The sequence below is a fragment of the Pituophis catenifer genome, unplaced genomic scaffold, assembly GCF_029215685.1.
Source record: "Pituophis catenifer annectens isolate HBS135680 unplaced genomic scaffold, rPitCat1.0.hap2 SCAF_7, whole genome shotgun sequence".
Classification (NCBI taxonomy): domain Eukaryota; kingdom Metazoa; phylum Chordata; class Lepidosauria; order Squamata; family Colubridae; genus Pituophis; species Pituophis catenifer.
The window spans coordinates 90,473,477-90,494,761 of NW_027256887.1; the positions used below are offsets into that span (position 1 = coordinate 90,473,477).

Genomic DNA, 21,285 nt, shown 5'->3' on the forward strand with positions numbered 1-21,285 from the left:
AATCTGTCTGTCTTTCTATCTATATAGCTTTATGCTCTGGGGTGCCTTTCTGATTTGAACCATACGCTTAGCACTGCTGTGAAGGTGTTCAGGCTTTATATTGGCTTCTGCTGATACTGTATTGCCTACTGGAGTGAAAGGAATAGTGATCCAGATCTAAATAAAAGCAGGCAACCCCAAATCAATACACTCTGGGAGTTGTTCTACCTCCCATTGTCCTTTGCTCTTCCTTTTTCCCGGGCAGCAGCCTACTCACCAGTTCGATCCCCTGGGGGAAAGGGTTGTCCTCCCAATCCTTTTCTGGAAACCGCTGGAGTATTTGACCCTGGCCGTCTCTGCTGCCTGGAAATGAAACTGGAAGTTTTAGCTCCTTCCTGAATCTCCTGGACTTGCATACTGTAACAACTCCCCCCCCCCCCACAACTGAAACAGAAAAAAATGATCATTTAATCTGATCTGACAAGAAGTACAAACATAAGACATCAAATTATAAAAGTCCCAGATTTAGTCATTACAAGTAGTCCTTGACTTACAAGTTAATTGAATGACCGTTCAAAGGGACAACGGCATTGAAAAAAGCGACCTAGGACTGTTTTTCACACAACCGCTGCTTCCTCCCCTCCCCATGCTCACGGAATCAACTTCTATAGTAAGAGAAAGAAAACCTGTATAAAATGTTCTACAGGTGGCACTTCCCACCCACAAGATTGGCAAGAATTAGTAAAAAAAATACTCCCCAATTTGTTGGAAATGTGAGGTGGATCTAGGGTCATATTACCATATGTGGCGGGAGTGCTCAAAAGCCAAAAGTTTCTGGCAGCAAATAAGGAGCTGGTTAGAAGAGATGTTAATGTTTAAAATAGAAGTTAAGCCGGAATTTTTCTTACTGGGCATGACAGATGGCAAATATGACAATAATGTAACCTATTTAATATTGCATATACTTACCGCGGCTAGACTAGCATTTGCTCAAAAATGGAAGTGTAAAGAAATACCCTCAGAAGAAGAAGTAATACACAAAATTTACAGCTGTGCAGAGATGGACAGACTCACTTTAGAACTCAAAGACAAAAGTGAATCAACATACTATGAAGTCTGGAATAAATTTTATAATTGGTTAGATAAGAGGAAGAATGCCAAAAACAAGGGATGACGAATGTCTGGAAATGTATATATCAATGTATACAGTATTTATTTATTTATTATTTATTTATTGGTTCGATTTATATGCCGCCCTTCTCCGGAGACTCAGGGCAGCTTACAAGCAATAGCCTTCATACTTTTGTATATACCTGCTTAGTAGGGCTTTCGCCCCCCCACCCCAAGCAGTGTTCTTTTTTATACAAAGTCAGCTTATTGCCCCCAGAGTCCGGGTCCATTGGTATATTAATATATCAATGTATATTGAATTTGTGAATGTAATATAGGTTTATTAAATACATGCATAGTTGTTTAGGAAGTAAAATACTGCATACTTGATATATAATGAAATAGGAGATATGTAAATTTGTATATAGATCAAGGAATAGATTACTTATTAACTTGATTTAGATGCAAATGTTAGAAACCAGAGACGTTGAGCAATGTCCATTGTTTTACTTTTAAAACTAATAAAATATTTTTTTAAAAAAACTTCTATAGTAAGAGCATCAATGGACATTAAACTATAACTTAAACAAGTATTTATTGGATCCACTACATTTATATAGAAAAGGATTGTCTAAGACAGCACTTTGTTGGAAAGATAGTGTGTGCGCACACACATACACATAATTATTAATCAAATTTCTATACCCACCCATTTTATGAGACAAGTCCGCATGGTATACAACACCCAATAAAAGCAATGCACAGATAAAACACAATGAAACATGCAAAAAGCAACATTAAAGTGAAATTTAATTAAAACTAAAAAAAATATACAAACCCCAAGCAGAGAGAGAATGAGTGATTGTGGAGCCATCTAAACAAGTCCCTGGTTCCTTGGAGCCCCCAGGCCTGATAACATAACCCGGCCTTGAAGGACGTCCGAAACATCAACCATGACCAAGGTGGCCCCATGTCGGGAGGGAGACTACTTCATAAGGCAGGCAACCCACTGGCCCAGAAGCCCACCACCACCTGGCACCCTCAAATGCAGGAAGGTCCTTAGCAGATGGCATCCAGGCATGCCCCCTCCTCTCTGCAGATGTAATAAATGGGGAACTCAACCCAATGAACGGCAAATGAATTGACTATAGTTTGAGATGTTGAGCATCAGCAAACAGACAAGGACTGAGAACCTTTGAGTCAGAAGATCATAGTGGTGATCGCTGAGAATATGAGAAACCAAGACAGAACAAGGGCAAAAGTGATTCAGGCAGCTCTGGCCTTAGTCTCCTTTCCTCTCTTCCCTCCACTCGCTTCATAGGTAGAAAAACCAATTTCTTCCCATTTCCCTTTGATTACTGCACATCCAGCATGAATATATAAGTTAGCCTCATTAATTTTTACAATGCATGGATTCTTCAATATCCCAAGTGACATTTTAAGGCTCTCCTAATATGCCCTCTACTCAGCAGGACCAATTTTGTAGACTGACTTCCTTTTTTACTTAGATGCTTTGCCTTCTCAAACTGAGCCCGTCTGAAATAAAATGATGGTAGCTGGGGAGTTGGGGACCCCTGCCCTACAGGAATCATTTCTGGGAAGAAGTTCAACATTGCAAGTTACACCTAGAAAACATTGGGATGTGGGCATAGTTGTGATTATTTTAGTAGTAGTGATTTTCTTCATGATTATGAAATAGGAACAAAAAGGGCCCCTCATTAATTTAGCTCTGCTGAAGTAGGTTTGACTTTCATTTGCCCGATTTATTGAAATCTGGACTAGGATGTGTTCAATGGCAACCCTAAGTGACTGCCTGGGGCAGCCTTTAGCGATGATCCAAAAGGTTCAATGAGCCCAGAATATCACAGCCAGATTGCTGGAGGGACAAGCCCATTGCTGGAGCAAAGCCAAATTTGAGGTTGTTGTGTTAGCTTTTGAATCCAGTTCAAAGCACTAGTTGTTACTTAAGGGGCCATCAGCATAGCCCTGCCATCTCCCAGGCCCAGCCTTGCCAAATCTGGCCTATTCAACAAGGCCTGCCTAGTTGCCCCTCTCTATGAAGTCCATGGGACCTGGGTGAGGTGGCAGCCCCTGCACTAGGCCCATGCCTAACCTGGAGGAGGGAACTGCATCTACTCTCCTTATAGGTTAAAAATGGTTAACCCCTTTTTATTTCTCAGGTCTTCAGCACCACCTTTTGGCTGTGGGAGCTTATCTCTGCTGGAAATGGGTTTTATGGATCTGGGTACTTGGTTATGCTACATTCCCAGCATTTGAAATTTAACAGAATATTTACGGCTATTTTTATTTATTTATTTTATTTATTTATTTATTTTATTTATTTATTTATTTTTATATGCTGCCCTTCTCTGGAGACTCAGTGCGGTTTACAATGTGTTAAGCAATAGCCTTCATACTTTTGTATATTTTATACAAAGTCAGCTTATTGCACCCACAAACCGGGTCCTCATTTTACCCACCTTAGAAAGGATGGAAGGCTGAGTCGACCTTGAGCCTGGTGGGATTTGAACTTGCAGTAATTGCAGGCAACTGGATGTTAAATGCTGCCTTAGTAGGAGGCATTAGCCTCCTACGCCACTCAGGCTATAAATTGTGCATAAGGAATAGCCAAAGTACTCACTGTATATCAGCAGAAAGTAAACCTGCATCATAATTGCGGCAGTGGGTTGTTGGTCTCTGATCTCTGTTAATCCCAAATTTTATAACCCAGCCAATCCCAGAACCACTGGGTCAAACTACTGGCTGCATTCTAATAAGCTTAGCCTCTCTTGGCAGTTGTGTAACAACCTCAGTAATTGTGCACCGACTTTAAAGACTGAGATTTCCATGAGATCAGAGCCAGCGGACAGCCCAAAGAAAACTGCTCAGCCGGACAGGGCTGAGGGGCTGCAGCCCTCTCTGCAGGGAAGAGCCTTCCCCTGCCTTAGGCCAAAGCTTAGAATAAGGTCAGCTGCAGGTGATTGGCTAAGCTTGGGACTGGCTACAGGAAGCATCTCTTCTGAAACTGTTCCATGGGATTATTTTAGGCAGCTAGACTTCACCTACCAGCCCAACAGCTCTATTTAAGGCACAACCAGATGAAAAAGAAAAACCACAGAGGAACCAAGCCCTCTGCAGACACCCTGGCAGGACCTTCCCATCTGGCAGTTCCCAGCAGAGCCAACTCTGGTCCCCATGGCAAGCCGTACCTACTGATTACATGCTATATTTTTTACCCAGTGCTCAGATCTCCACATTTTGTTTCTATAGATAACTCTGTCCCGCTGGAGCAAAAGGACAGCAATTTACTGCGGGCGAGAATGTTCCTTTCCTCGAAGAAGGAGCAACCCTTGGCAAGGATGGAGGAGCCTGTCCATCCTGACGGGCATCTCCTCCAAGCAGACCAGAAAGGCTTCTTCAGGCCTGGGAGCCAGACGGTCGGTGGCTTCCAAGCAGAGAAGGGAGAATGGCCTCAGGAAACTGAGGGCCACTTGTCTTGAAGCCACTTTGAAAGGGAAGCGGGTGAGGAAGGCAAGCCAGGAAACGCTTCGTCAGCACGAGCAGACCTCCAGAGATCCTTTTCAGCAGGCAAACAGCACTAAAAATATTATTTATCACTGCTGAAAAAGCAGGATTAATGTTCAGGCTATGCGTTTGGGATGAGGATAATCTGTCCCAACCAGAAAGCTGGAATCGAAAGCAATAGCACTTAAGACTTACATACCACTTCACAGTGCTTGACAGCCCTCTCAAAGCGATTTACAGAGTCAGCATAAATTGCCCCCAACAATCTGGGTCCTTATTTTACTGACCTTGGAAAGATGGAAAGCTGAGTCAACCTTGAGCTGGTAAGACTCGAACTGCCAAACGTCTGGCAGCCGGCAGTCAGCAGAAGTAGCCTGCAGTACTGCATTATGAGCACTGTGCCACTGCAGTTCTCTGCTTTACTGCTCTCCTCCTGGCCCTTTCACAGGGACGGGGTGGAATTCATCTTTATTAAGTGGCAAGTGCATCATGCATTTTTATTCTCCTTTTCCTTAAAACACAACTAACAGCATAACAGAGCTGGAAAGGACCTTGGAGATCTTCTAATCCAACCGCCTGCTCAGGCAGGAAACCCTATACCATCATCCTTCTAAGGCTAAAGCCTCCTTTTCCATCTTAGTTCTTTCTGTCATGAAATCCTAATTATCTCTATTCTGAGTTTATTAAAAGATGGTCTTTTTGATTGGAAGTGGGGCTAGAGAGACATCAGGAGTGACTATGGCTGGGACATCCACCCTGTCTTCCAGGAGGCTGTGCCGGGGCTGCCCGTGACCCATAGAGCCCTTCGGGGCACTGGATCCATGGGCCATTTGCAGGGATGGCTTTCTCCACTTGAGGGCTGCCCAGCCCTCCTCCAGTCAACAGTAGCATCTGACAAGACTCAAGAGGGACGCCTTCTCTATGGTGGTGCCCTCCTTCAGAACAACAATACTCCGGAAATTTGGATGGCCCCAATCCTGCCATTCATTCTTTTCACAAGGCACGGCAGGATCTGATTCTTTTCCTGGGCACCGGGCAGGTTCTTGGGATTTTTAGCCGGGCAGAGGGAGGGGTGGCAAGATCTACTCCTGTCTTCCACGAATATCCATTATCATAGTATCCATGACAAATGGCCGCCCAGACTCATCCACCCATATTTAAGTAAGTATCTGCAAGGAAACACATCCTCCACTAACTACACAATTTCAGACACCTTTCATGTCTCCCCACAGACTTCTCCGGGCAGAACACGTCCACTTTACGACCACTCGTTGAGGAGGTTATGGTGGCATTGCCCCCAAAGTTATGGCCGTCACAGCACTTCAACTCCCCCCCTCCATTTGGCCTCCTGCATGGTGGCACACTTCTCGGTGGCTGAGGCGGCTCTGGGACTGAAGCAGGTGCTTGGGGCTTTTGGCAGTCTCAGACAGCTGCCCCACCTCCTGGGCCTCTGCTTCAGGCTCAGTGCCACCCTACATCCAGTCAGTGCCAAGCCTCAGCTATCCGACTGCCACCCTCTGCTCCGCAGGTCCCTCCGGCCTTGTTGCCCTATGTCTGCTGGCCCTTTGCCACCCAGCCATCAACCCTGAGTCTGCTGTGCTAACAGACCCCTGGTAGTGCAGCAGACTGAAGCACTGTTATTAACATCTGCTGCCTGCAATTACTGCAAGTTCAAATCTCACCAGGCTCAAGGTCGACTCAGCCTCCCATCCTTTCAAAGGTACGTGAAATGAGGACCCAGATTGTGGGGGCAATAAGCTGACTTTGCATAAATATACAAAAGTATGAAGGCTATTGCTTAATGCATTGTAAGCCGCCCTGAGTTTTCGGAGAAGGGCGGCATATAAATCAAATTTAAAAAAAAAAAAAAAACCCAGCTGAGCTGACAAGCCCACTGGACTGCCTGGCCCTCTGCAGGGATGCTGCCGGCTGCAGGAGGCCTCCTTCCTGAGGGCCCTCTGGCCCTCCTCTTCCTCCCAGAAGACTGCTGAGGCCTCGTAAGCCTGGAGAGGAGGATACACCTGCTGCTCTCCGAATCGCAGTGGCTGTTCCAACGATCCTTGGGAAAGGCAGCCTCGGGAAGAGGACCTGGTGCAGTCGGCAGGCATCTCGCACTGGGCCTGGCAGGGCACCCCTCATCGGCAGAGGGAGGAAGACCACAAAGGGCAGCAGGGCCAGCAGAGGCAGCCCAAGGGATAGAGACAGGGCAGAGACACAGGGGCTGGGGAGAGTCAAAGAGGGGACAGCCCGTTGTCTTACCCAGGGAAGGGAAGGGCCAAGCTGGGAGTGTCTTTGATCAGAATGGGTCTTTACCTAACAATTCAAGGTTTTGGTTACCACCTTTAAAGCGCTCCATGGCTTAGGACCCGGGTACTTGCGGGACCGCCTACTACCACCAATAGCCTCCCACCGGCCGGTACGCTCCCATAGAGAGGGGCTCCTCCGGGTGCCGTCAGCCAAACAATGCCGACTGGCGGCCCCCAGGGGGAGAGCCTTCTCTGTGGGGGCACCTACTATCTGGAACGAGCTCCCCCCAGAGATACGGAGGATCCCGGATCTGCGCACCTTCCGCCGCGCCTTAAAGACCTTACTATTTCACCAGGCCGGCCTGGCCTAATTTTCCCCCTCTTTTATAAAAGATTTTTAAAATTTTAAATATCTTTTAGTATTTATATATTCAATTTTAAATTGGTTTTAAAAGTTTGGGGTTTTAAATTTGTCGGGGCCAAAATTATTTAATTTGATTTTATTCTATTTTTTAAATTTTGTATTGTATGTGTTTTTATTGTCTGGCTGTGCACCGCCCTGAGTCCTTCGGGAGTAGGGCGGTATAGAAATCTAATAAATAATAATAATAATAATAATAATAATAATAATAATAATAATAATAATAATAATAATAATAAATTGGTGGAATTGGGTTAACAACGGCAATAGGGCGAGCCGGGACAGCCATAAGTGACTCAGTCACCTAGCAACAGAAATTCCAATTTACACTCACAGTTATAACTCAAGGACCCTTGTATTTTTATTTCAGGGCCCACACTGTCTGCTTCAACTAGATGCCGAAAACTGATGTGGTGTTCTAGATATGGCATAACTGAAGCAGAATAGAAAGAAATGAAGATCTCACCCAAACCTGACCTGATATTTCTGACAAAGCAGCCAAGGATGCCATTTGCATTTTTGCACTAGCGTCTCAATGCGGTTCATATTCCGTTTATGATCTGACAAGATATCAATTCATTTTTATTGGTGCCAAAAGGCCCAATAACAAGTTTCAAAGGTAATCTAAACCTGACATAATTTTTTATTAACAAATAAAATATATAATAAATATTGCATAATAGACAGACAATATGCTAAATTAAATGAAGAGACAGAGTTACAAGTTACTATACATAATAGTTCTCACTTGTAGTGGCTACAACCAACTTGGTTTGCAACCGCTAATACAGGAAATTGGGCTAAGTAAACCACAAAAGAGACAAGTAAAAATTACTGCTTATTCTATTTCTTAAGAGCCTGCAAATAGCCAAAGTTTGACCAAGGATGGTGAAGTCAAGGTAACATCTGAAGGCTGGTCCTCATCTTTTTATTAATAAAGGAGAATATCTGTAGCTCAGGGTTGGCGTGAGGGGTCCTTGGTGCTCTCTGTGCTCTCTCGTTTTCTTGTAGCGCACTGATGATGTTACCTAGTCTAGGTAGTGACATGTCTGCAAGAAAACAAGCAAGTTGTTTTTATTTTAACTGACATCTGTATCCTGTTTTGGGGGGGTTATTTTTGTCAGCATGGTGGTTTTAATTAGGTGAGCTATACAAATCAAACGAAAGCATGAATGAAAGAATGAATAAATAAATGAGTGAATGAGTTAAAAACGGGAGGGAGGGAGGGAGGGAGGGAGGGAGGGAGAGCGTGAGCAACACCTTGGTGTCCAGTGTTGTTTCACAGATTTATGTCAGTGCTCTATAGGTTTTGTATTTTGCTATATCTTTAAATTTCATTTTCTTTAAAATTAAAAACTGGGAAAACACTACCTCTACTACTAACAAAATTCCATAAATAGCCTACACAATTACCCATTTTGTTGAAATGACATGCACAGAGACACACAGCAAAAGACAAAGGCCATTGTTAAGTGTAATCTCGAGCGCACGTGTCCGAGGGGTACAAAACAAGAGGTCTTCCCTTCGCCACAATGCAGTTAAATAGGTTGGCCGTCACTCTGTGGGACCTCTGACCTGGGAAATGCCCTCAAGCCATAGGTGGGAAGCTTACCTGGCGCCCTACCAATCAAGAGGACCCCTGCATGGGAAGCGATCACAGAGAGAAGGAAAAGCCAACTGCCAAGGCCGGGAACGAAGGCAGGAGGAGGTTCAGAGCAAGAGAGACCCTTCCCTGCACCACTAAGTGCAGGGGTCTGCACTTAGACTAACTTTATTGTCACTTCAATTGTACCCCAATTGGCATACATTAAAATGAAATTTGCATACAGTTCTCAAAGGGTCACCACCTCCAATAGACACTACATAAAAAGGACAGACAGACAAAACAGACAGACAGACAGATATGCATATCCACATACCCACATAGATGACACAGAGAAATAACAAAGTCTAGTTTGGATGTATAAATGCACATGGCAAGAGAAACGAATCTTGCGAGTTTACCAGATGGATGGCGCAGGGAACAAAGCTGTTACAGAAATTGTTAGTCCTGCTAGAAATACTTTGAAACCTCCTCCCAGAGGGGAGCAACAGAATCAGACCGTGAAGTGGGTGTGTGGGGTCTCTAGCAATGCTTTGAGCTCTAAGCACAGAGCACTTATAAGCAGCATCCTGAATAACGGGAAGTGAGCTTCCAATAACCTCCTTGGCTGTCCTCACCACTCTCTGTAGGAACTTTCTACCTGAGGCGCTGCCGCCACCAAACCAAACATGGATGCAGTTTGTTAAAACACTCTCAATCATGCCTCTGTAAAAAGTGGTCAGGACAGGAGAAAGAGCCTTGGTACTACAGTGGTTTAAAGCACCCTGTTATTAACACAGCTGCCTGCAATTTACTGCTGGTTCGAATCTCTCCAAGGCTCAAGGTTGACTCAGCCTTCCATCCTTTCTAAGGTAGGTTAAATGAGGACCCAGTTTGTGGGGGCAATAAGCTGACTTTGTATAAATATACAAAAAGTATGAAGGCTATTGCTTAACGCACTGTAAGCCGCCCTGAGTCTCCGGAGAAGGGCGGCATATAAATCAAATTAAAAAAAAAAAAAAAAAAGTTGTGCTCTCCTCATCCAATACAGGAAATGCAGATGCTGGTTTGCACGCTTCACTCAGAATGACATTTGGAGAGACCAATTCAGATTGTTAGTTATCTGCACTTCCAGATACTTAATTCTGTTGACCACCCCTACAGCTGCACCCTCGATTCTGAGTGGAGTATGACTTTGCCGGTTCTTTCTAAAAGCAACAATCTCCTTTTTTTTTAAATTAACATTTAGAACCAGGTTACTTTTATTGCACCAGTTCACCAGAGCCTTCACCTCTTCCCTATAAGCATTTTCATTGTCGTCCCAGGTAAGACCCATCACTGCTGTGTCATCTGCACGCTTCACAATATGATTTGTAGTAGATGGGGCACAGCAGTCATAGGTCATCAAGGTGAACAATAGCTGACTCAAGACAGAGCCCTGTGGCGATGGGAATTGGAAACTTTTCTTCCAACTTGCAGAAACTGGGGCCTATCACTAAGGAAATCAAGTATCCAGTTACATAAAAGAGTATTAAAACCTAATAGGCCCAGTTTGTTCACCAAATGCTGAGGAATGATTGTGTTGAATGCCAAACTAAAATCAACAAACAGCATTCACACATGAGTATTCTTCTCCTCCAGGGACGCCAAGCTAAGGTGAAGCACACAGGAAAGTGCATCATCTATAGAGCAGTTCTTCCAATAGGCAAACTGTAATTACTCAAATGTAGGGGGAAGGCATGAAACCATATACAGTAGAACCTCTGGTCACGAATGCTTCTGACCATGACCAAATCGGGTTCTGACCAAAAAAATCACAATTTTTTTTTCACGGCCAATTTCCCCTTCCAACGCCGTATTTTTTGTAAGTGCCAAATGTCCAAAATCGGTTTGCGACCAAAGTTATGGAACAAATTATGGTCATGACCAGAGGTTCTACTGTAGTCCTTTACCAATCTCTCAAAACACTTCATCATAATAGAGTGCAACCGGACAGTAATCATTAAGGCATCTAGGCTAAACAAATATACAAAGATGACGAGAGTAGGATCTTAATAATAGAAGTAATCTTAAATCACAATCCAGTTATACTTGTAGGAATTTATGCCCCAAATGAGGGGCAAGAACAATTTTATAGGAAATTACATAATATAATCGGGAAGATAGAAGGAGATATTTGCATCTTGAGGGACTTCAATGCTATAGTCGACAGAAAATTAGACCATAAAAGCGATAAAGCAAGAAAAAGAAATAGAAAAATACTATCCAAATCTTTCTTTAAAATGGCAAAAGGAGTTGAGTATACAGGATAGCTGGAGAGAGCGAAATCAAGGGAAAAATCAATTTACAGATTATTCGAACAGACACAAATCATGGTCCAGAATTGATATGGCTTGGATGTCAAGAGAATTAAATGTGGAGGTGGAGGAAGTGGAAATAGAGGCTAACTTTTGGGCAGACCATAACCCAATAGGAATTAGATGGAAGGCACAAAAGAAAATGACTAGATGGACCCTAAAGAGATCAATTCTAAAACATGAAGAATTTAGGCTGAAGATGGAAGAGCAAATGTGTTTGTTCTTTCAAGAAAATAAAAAAGAAGACACGAATATACAAAACTTATGGGACACTGTGAAGGCATTTATGAGAGGCATTGCAATTGCATATATGGCCAAAGAAAATAAAAAGAAGAAACAACCACAGGGAAATTTAGAGGAGGAATATAGAAAACTAGAGACACAATTACAAAAGGAACCCCAAAGAGGAGACTTTAAACAACAAATGGAATTGATTAAACATAAGTTGAATATTCTCGAAAAAGAAGAGCTAGCACAACAAATAAAGCGGAGTAAGCAAAGCTTTTTCGAAAATGCAAATAAGTCAGGGAGATGGCTAGGATATAAACTGAAAAAACAGAAAGAAAAAAGGTGGATTAGTAAATTACAAAATGAAGAGGGAAGTATATACTACCAAAATGAAGATAGAGATAATTGGCAGGATCTATGGGAGAGAAACAGGAAACTAACATTGGCCACTATGTACTAAGAAAATTTCTATAAAATTTATCAATATCGAAATCTCGCTAATCTTGTGGGCACCTCCTGCCCACAAGATTAGCAAAAATGAACAAGAATTTATCACCACAATGTTGGAAATGTAATTTAGTGCCAGGATCTTTCTACCACATGTGGTGGTTATGTAAGAGTGCAGAGAAGAGCAACAAAGATGATTAGGGGACTGGAGGCTAAAACATATGAAGAACAGTTGCAGGAACTGTGTATGTCTAGTTTGGTGAAGAGAAGGACTAGAGCAGACATGATAGCAGTGTTCCAATATCTCAGGGATTGCCACAAAGAAGAGGGAGTCAAACTATTCTTCAAAGCACCTGAGGGTAGAACAAGAAGCAATGGGTGGAAACTAATCAAGGAGAGAAGCAATTTAGAACTAGGGAGAAATTTTCTGACAGTTAGAACAATTAATAAGTGAAACAACTTGCCTGCAGAAGTTGTGAATGTCCCCACGCTGGAAATTTTAAAGAAGATGTTGGATAACCATTTGTCTAAAGTGGTGTAGGGTTTCCTGCCTGGGCAGAGGGTTGGACTAGAAGACCTCCAAGGTCCCTTCCAACTCTATTATTCTATTCTATTCATAAAAGGGGATTATAGCAAAGAATCAATATACTTAATGCTTCATGTGATAACAGCAGCAAGGTTGGTTTCTGCACAATACTGGAAAAAGAAAGAACACCCCCCTCCCCAAGAAGAAATAACAAGGAAGATTTTGACATGTGCAGAAATGGACAGGCTGACACTAGAACTCAAAAACAAGAATGAGACAGAATATTATAAAATCTGGAATAAAGTGTATTATTGGTTGGAAAGGAGAAAAGGAGTTGGAACAAAAAAGATTTAGGGTTTGTAGAATTAGTACTGGATAGTAGTAATAAATGTAAATAGTAAACAAATAGTAAATAAATAGTAAATGAAGACAAAGGATATGAATATAAGAACAAAGTAGCAATGTATGTTAAATAGTAATTATATTTGTTGTTATGGAAAGAATACGTATGGATATGTTAAGACCAGGATGGTCACACTGTGTCCAATATTTTTAATGTTTATTAAATAAAAAACTTTTTAAAAAAGGCATGTGATGATAGGTTTTTTGGGTACAATGATTGCAGTCTTAAAACATGATGGAACCACGAGACTGAAGATGTCTATGACAACAGTGGCCAGCTGGTCAGCACACTCCTTAAGTACTTGCCTAGGGATATTATTAGGGCCTGCAGCTTTTTGAGTGTTGACTTTCCGCAGGACCTTCCGAATGGCAATTGTATCAAACCTGCGCACCTGTTCATCAGGAAGGGGAAAAGCCTTCCTTGCTGGAACGTTGTTTGCGGCCTCAAACCATCCAAAAAAACATATTTCGCTTGTTTAGAAAATTTAGGAACAAGCAGCTGCCTCACACACCAGGACAGAAACTCAGCAGGGCTTGTTTGAGCCAGCAAAGCTCAAAAGAAGCTTGTTCACTGAGTCTTCCTTAATGTGACAGGATGTCATAATCCTCAAGAGATGCGGGCAATAGAAAAGCCACCATCCGTATTTCGATTCGGCACCTTAGGCCAGGCAATAGGATTGCGATCTTAACTTTCTCTTGGTGCAAACCAAGGAAACGCATCACACGTTCAGCAGGATGAGGGAACCTGTCTTTGCAGCTGGTAAAATGAAAGACCCAGAGACTTTCTCCCGGTTTTCAGCGTCCAGGGCTTCACGGGAGGATAAAGCCCTTGGCAAGAATCAGGTGGGAAATGCCAGCCTCCCCAGTGGGACCATGAGGCTCTACCCAGACCTTTTAAGGTTAAACATTCTGTGTGGTCACAAGTATTCTTTTCCAAGTGATAGGCAACATGTTTAATTGCATTGTGATGTCAGAATGCAGGAAGTAAAAGCCTCTTATTTTTATGGCTCTATTTAAGGGAAGAGAAGCAGCCAGCAATAAAGTGAACAGATACAGGGACAAAATGTTTTTAAAGGGCTCTGGTTGTATCTGGATCTGACACAACTCTCCTGAAGCACAACTCAAAATCTTTTTGCATCCAAACTTTTCAAAATGCACCAGGGAGCCCACCGTGTGACAGCACAAAACGAACCTGGCCTCAAATTAACAGAGGCATCCATTCAACCCTCAGGGCTGCAAAATCTCCACTGCTTGGGAGATGTGGGTCTGGCTCAGCTGGCACAATCACATTGCTCCCCTCTATTATGCATGATGGGATCAAGCCTTCTAAGCAGCTTTATGGATTTGCAGGTTTGGGTTCTTGTTGCACATCGCCTATTTTTGAGAGCAATTTTGATGCAGTGAAATGGGGAAACTGAGTCCTGCCTTGGACACGAAGAGAGCTAGAAGGCTTCAGGCAGGTCACGCCCCCTCAGGCACTAGATCAGCCGGTTCTCAGGAACCAAAAATGACTTGAACAAACTAAGGAGAGATTTTACAGGTAGTCCTCAACTTACAACTGGTTGCTTAGCAACCATTTGAAGTTACAACAGATCCCTCCCCAAAAGTACTTACAACCCTTTTTGTTCCAATGGTCACCCCCCCCCCCAATCATGGGATATCATTTTGCGCACCTGGGAACTGGCCGGCATTTATGGCTCTTTGAGTCATCACACAGTCATCTGACCACAATTAATGACCTTTTTTTTTTTTTTTTTGCCAGAAACCGGTGGTTATGGTTTACAGGAAAGAATGACTAAACTGGGTTCACTTAGTGATCATGATATTTACTTAATGACCACTGCAAAAAAAGTAATAAAATCGGGCATGGTCTGATGGTGACCTGCTTAACAATGTACTACTGTAATTCCAGGCTTGGTCAAGTCAAGGAGCACCTATAGTTACATACTTAGAAAGTTGCTTTTCAAGATCATGCCACTCACTCTTGTGTGCTTTAAGGCAAACATTTTATCTTAGGTTTGCAGGTACTGCACTGTCCTAATACAGGCATTATATTCTTTGAAGGGCTGCCCCAAAGAAGAGGGGGTCAACTTCTTCTCCAAAGCACCTGAAGGCAGGTCAAGAAGCAACAGATGGAAACTAATCAAGGAGAGAAGCAACCTGGATCTAAGGAGAAGCTTCCTGACAGTGAGGACAATTAACCAGTGGAAGAGCTTCTCTCCAGACGTGGGGGGGGGGGGGGGGGGGAGGGCTCCATTGCTGGAGGCTTTTAAGAAGAGAATGGGCAGCCATTTGTCTGGAAATAAGGTTGAACTATTTTGGAGCGCAAAATTTATGTTGTTGTGAGACAGCTGTCAAGTGAATTTTGCCCCATTTTATGACCTTTCTTGCCAAAGCTTTAAATGAATCACTGCACTTGTTAAGCTATTCACATGGTTGTAAAGTGAATCTGTCTTCCCCATAGACTTTGGTCGCAAAAGGGGATTATGTGACCCCAGGACACTGCAATCATCATAAATATGAGCCAGTTGCCAAGCATGCAAATTTTGATCACATGACCACAGGCACGCTGCAACAGTCGTACGTGTGAGGGAAAAAAATCACGTCACTTTTTTAGTGCTATTGTAATTTTAAAAAGTCACTAAACAAATGGTTGCAGGGTGGATAAAAATCAATGGTTTTTTTAAAAAAATCAAAAAAATCAGATTTTTTTTATTTAAATCAGATTTTTTTGATTTTTATCAAATTTATTTTAATAAAAAAGTTTTGGGGTAAAAATCTATCGTAAGATAGTTTTCTATTTAAGATACATAAATAATTTAGTTTATTCAGCATGAAATGGAGCTTAGTTATGTAGCATGAGGCTGTATATTCTGCAACACTGGGACTATCGGTGAGTCAATAGTGGGTCAAAGGAGTAGCAGAGATGACAGTTGCTCTTTAAAAATTATTTATTTATTATTTATTTATTTATTATATTTCTATACCGCCTTTCTCCCGTAGGACTCAAGGCGGTGTACAGTCAAGAAAAATATAGACACACAAACATCATAAAATTGCTAATTAAAATTGTTACTTAGTTTGGTCAATTAAATTTAAATCGAGTTGATTTAAATCAAGCCTTTTTACTAGTGATTTAAATCATGATTTAAATTGTGATTTAAATCAACTCGATTTAAATCAAATCCACCCTGAATGGTTGTAAGTCGAGGGCTACCTGCATCAGAAGATAAATTATAAATACATAATTTATAACGGCATAGAATTCTGCATATGAGTTATGTACCATGAGAAGAAGCATTTCCCATCATAAAATTCCCAGCATCCTATTTAAGAAGAAAGGATCCCATGCTTTCCTATTCATTTATTATTTTGCAGAGGAGCCTTTTTGCCATCTTGTCCGAGAGGGGAGGCCTTTTTTCTCAAACTCTAAAACAACCTTTTTGAGGCTTTTTGTGCTCAGGGCCTCCAACTTCGTTCAAGTAGGATATTACAAGGTTGGCAGGTCGAGCATATAAAAGCCACATCAAGGAACGCCTCGGCTGCATCTTCCACACTCACAAGAGAAAGGCACAAGAGGAAGGAGCTCTGTCTAAGCCCTGGCCCAACCTCCTTCAGGGCAGGGGATTCGGTCTCTCCACTGTCTCCTGCGACTGTCTGTACTTCTACTACTACTACTACTACTACTACTACTACTACTACTACTACTACTACTATTACGCGGCATTTTTCTTGAAGTCCTGCAATAATCCACTTCCCTGTAATTGGATCCCATTATTTCTTCTGGAACAACACTGTACACATCTGCCTGCCTGCCTGCTGCATGAATGACATGCCTCCTGAGATGTGAAGAAAGCTCTGGAGTCTCTCACATCTTCTCCGGGCTAAACTTTATCAAACCCTCAGCCAGTCTTCAACTGGGTTTCCTTTCTCGCTGGTCCTCTCCAAATGGAAAGGGTCAAGGACTCCCATTATTTTAACACTGCCATTCTTTGGAAGCAGCCAGTGTCTCGGGCATGATTTTCCTGCAAATGCAACACGCTCTTTGTGTTTAATCTGAAGTCGATCAAGACATCCAGATCCACTCCCACACATACTGCTGCTCAAAATGCTCCTCCAACCAATCCTCATGCCTTTAATTTTTCCTACCCAAATATAAGACTCTGCATTTGTCCCAGTCAAAATCCTTCTGGGGGCTTTTTAAGTGATCATCAGCACCATGAATCACCCCTGGAAGTATCCTGGAATCCAGAAATGCCCCAAACTGCCCACACCACTGCATTCTGGATCACCTGCAGCTTCTTCAAGGGCAGCCCCAAGTACACAATGCTACAACAATCCACATTGGTGTGTGTGTGTGTGAGAGAGAGAGAGAGAGAGAGGGAGAGAGAGAGAGGGAGAGAGAGAGAGAGAGAGGGAGACAGAGAGACAGAGACAGAGAGACTGAGACAGAGTTAGAGAAACAGACTCTGAGACTAAGGCATAAGTCTTTACCAGCAAGGCTTCCTGGTCCAGAAATGGTCATGCCTGAGGCAGCAGAAGAACCTGTGCAAATGTCCCCTTACCACAACAGCCACCTGCTCTTTGGGCAGGAGCAGTGAGTCCAAGAGAACCCCAAATTGTGCCTCCGCTCTGACTTGGAGGAGTGCACCTCCAGGCAGAGTTAACGAGGAAAAATCAACAGAGCCAGGGTGCAGGAGGGCAGAATCTGGGAGCAGAGTAAAAAAGAGGGATCAGTCTAGAGTCCCTACGTAGCCATAAGCAAACTCGGTCTAATCCCTTTTGAATGCCATTGACCCTTAACTAATTCCAAGCAGGTGCTAACCTTTATTTGAGAAGATTCCTGTGGTCCTGGTCTTTCATGCCTGACGCAGGGACCTCACAGCTACTCAATCTTTGACAGGATTTAACTAAGATCTTTCCCCACCACCCTTCCTGACCTTCACAGCCTCCGGCACTGAGGAAGGACCTCAATGGCATTATGTGGCTCGCCCTGGGTAGAGATGTATGACTGAGTATCATTGGCAAACTGATGTTACCATACCCCATGTCAAGAGAAATTTGGATATTGAAGAGCTTTGAAGTTTTCAAGCAGAACAATAAGCACTCAGAAACCGACTGAAAGCTGGTGCCATTCCTGAAGTGGTGATGTCACATACCAAACCTAGCTGAGCCTGTTACTAATTGCACTGCCGCATTGACGAGCAGCCAGAATTTCCAGATGGTCTTCAAGGGCAGTCCCACATAGAGTGAATTGCACCAATCCAAATAAAAAGTATGATTAACCATCAATAACACTTCCTGATCTAGGAACACCTTAACTGGTACCTAGGATGAAGATGTACAAACCCCCTTCTGTCCACTTTCGGGATTCTCTTTAAAAGCCCGATTTTAAGGGATTTGCAGCACCCCCAAACTTGTGCGTGGCACTCTTCCTCACTGGAAGCTTCCTCCCACTTATGATCCACAATTCTTGGTTAAAAAGGGCAGCTGGAAGGGCCAGGATTATGGTCACACAATGTCTCATTTTACAACTGCCTCATTTAACGATAGAAATTCTGGTCATAAATCAAGGTTCCCCGTTACCACAATTTCTCATAGGAATTAAACTTCCTTCTGAGGCTTATCCCATATATATCTTAAACTTTTTTAATGTTGAAGAGCTCACTGTTGCTTGATACCGAAGTCAAAACCTTGCAAGTCACCTGCAGAGTCAAATAATAATTTTCTAGTAGTGCTCACAATTCTTTGGGGAGAATCACTTAGATTCCACAGCAAAAAGTTCAAAATGTAAGCACAATGATGGAAATGGAAAATGGGAAAGTCGGTCTCCACCCGCTGCCCCAATTTTCTTAAGTTGTCATTTCAATAAGAATAACCTCCAAGTTTGTCCTATTGAACCTTTCTCAACATCGTATCAAAATATGTTAAATACCTAACAAAAAACAACACAAGAATTCTTCCAATGTTAAGTAACAGTCTTGAAGTAACACTCATTTTAACAATATTTATTATTCCCTATAGATTCTCTGCAACACTTAACTATTTATTAATGTCAATATTAATTTGAAATTTACAATTGAAATACTCAAATTTTCATTGAATTATTTCAAAGTACTTAAAAGAATTCAAACAACACGTAAGATTCCTTTCCTTATAAATGTCCACTGATTAAACAATTTATTAAATTTAAATGGCAGCAGACTCCCAACAACTCTGATACTTTGATACTACCTGAAATATACTTATTATAGTTAATGGAATAACCCCAAAATGTATATTCTGGTAAAGAGTATAATCAGCTATTATATGTTATAGTGATGTTGTTTAATAATTTTCATCTTATTTCAGTAACAGGACAGCAGCTGATAATCATTGATTCAACTCGAACCACTTTAATTTCCAAATTATTATGTATCATCATGTCTACCTCAGAAAAGACTCAAGAATATAACTTTGCCCAGAATTTGCTGAAATTTCTAGAGCTGGCCCTGCTCCTTCCATCCTCATCTGATCATCTTTAGTGCTGTTGCTATCTGTCCCTTGGTGTCCTTTACAACACCCATTCGAGGCTGGCCCTTTTCAGGTCTTTTGAAGATTTTCCTTGGTTTTCCATGCCTGTTTCTATCTTCAGTGATAGAGGAGTGTTTATCTGATTGGTCTGTTAGTCAGCAGAAAGAATTCAGTGAACTGAAAGCACAAATCTCAAGGCCTTAAAACACCACTTGGGTTTGGCAAAGAGAATGTTTTACCTAATTCTAATGTCTTTCTCACTAGTCGTTTTTAATAATTTTTTTCTAAATACATAGAAAAAAAATGAACAAAATCAAAACCCCAAACATTTCTTATTTAAGTAGCAACATAAAGTACATAAAAGTACAACATGGATAATTCGGGAAAATATAATTGAATTTGTAATTTTAAGAAATATCCACTTTTTTTTTTCTATAAAGGCAATTATAGAAACAGAACTTTTGGGGACAGCTTTCTCGGTAGGGCTAAAATACTAAGGCTCTGTATGAATAAAGATTTTTTTGCTGCTGTATTTCAGTCAATGCTATTCCCCACACTTTTAAATATCGATTCAAGAAAAGTTGTGTTGCAGTTTTCCAACCTTGTGCTATATTAAATCCGACTGCTAATAAACTGAATTTTCTCGGGTTGCCTCATTTCCTCCCTCTTTTGTGGTTAACAGAACATCTTTGCTCCAAGCGCTCAGTGGCTTCCCGTCCACAAGCCGAGCCTGTCAGATGCTGCTGATGCTGCTGCTGCTGCTGCGGCCGGCCCAGAGCTGCTAGGTAACCCTTGCTGATGACTCTTCTTCAGGGGAACTTAGGGCGGCAGAAGCGCAGCTGGGTGTTTCGCCTCACAGCCACAGCCAGAAACTTAAACCGGGCCAAGCAGCTAGATCGGGATTAAGTAGCAGCCCTCGGGATCATTTGAAGCGCGTCTGCAAAGACCTAGCAGTTCAAGCGAAAGGCCTGGAAACCTGGCTCCATGCTCAGCCTCCATGCTGTGTGGGCCGAGGCAGGGCGAGGGCAGGCATCGCTTTCCTGTCATCCCCGGTCCCTATTGAGCTGAACGGCCCACTTCCGGCACCAACGGTTTTTTCTGTTCTGTTCATAGCGAAAGGACCGAAACCTGCCCCGTCCTGCAGGCTTCGCCTGGGGAGCCCCGGGAAGAGCATCGCGCGGGAGACCCGACGGGCGGAGGCCCCGCTCAGACCTTCCGTCCCTCATGCCCCCCACCGGGCCCTTCTAGTTCACGGCCTCCCGCGAGGGCCCGGAGACCCTCTGCCACCGAAGACCGGACCTTCTTCCCCCGGGCCGCCGCCCGCGCACCGTTCCCTCGGGCTCCCGGGGAACCGCGGCTCAGCCGCCCCCTCGGCGGCGAGAGATGCTCCGCGGCCTGGATGCTCGCGGCCTTCCCCAGGAGCTCTCGCTGCGATCCGGCGGCGACTGGCGCCTCTTCGTATCAGCGCCCGCCGAGCGCCCCGATGGGAAAACTCAGCCCTGGAGGCCATCTGGGCAGCGCCGCGAGGGGCCTCCCCGAGACCGGCTGCCGCTCGCCCGCCCGCCCGGTCGCTCGCTAACTCGCTCACCGCGCTTGCCCGGGCCGAAGGCGACCACCACGAAATAGTCGGCGAGACGCGCCATGCCAGAGAAGCTCCGCGGAGCCGCCGCCACCGCCGGAGGAGAAGGAGGAGGAGAAGGAGGCGGCGGCCGACTTGCGGATCATCGCCGTCCAGGCGCCGCCAGTCTCGCTCCCGCCACCGCCGCCGCCCCTCCGCCCCCGGCCGCCTCCAACGCCGCCGCCGCCATCTTGCCTGAGAGGCGGGAGGCCGGCCTGCCCAGAACGAACGCAGGGCGCAGGCGCAGCTCCAGGATCCAGCCAATGGTGGGCAGCTCCTCGGTGAAAGCGCGGCCGGATTGGTGGCCCGGATGCAAGGGGCCGCCCCTTCC

General features: G+C 43.7%; 1 protein-coding gene across 5 annotated transcripts in view; it reads right to left on the reverse strand.

Moving 5' to 3' along the window:
• SBF1 (SET binding factor 1) overlaps window positions 1-21,067 on the reverse strand; it is a 75,376-nt gene extending 54,309 nt beyond the window's left edge. For all 5 annotated transcript variants that reach the window (XM_070947716.1, XM_070947719.1, XM_070947718.1 and 2 more), the window contains exons 1-2: window positions 20,925-21,067; window positions 257-342 (exon numbers count right to left, since the gene is read on the reverse strand). In XM_070947716.1, the coding sequence (XP_070803817.1) occupies window positions 257-342; window positions 20,925-20,979 (141 nt within the window). In that variant the 5' untranslated portion in view covers window positions 20,980-21,067. The remainder of the gene's footprint in view (window positions 1-256; window positions 343-20,924) is intronic.
• Window positions 21,068-21,285: the final 218 nt, after the last annotated feature.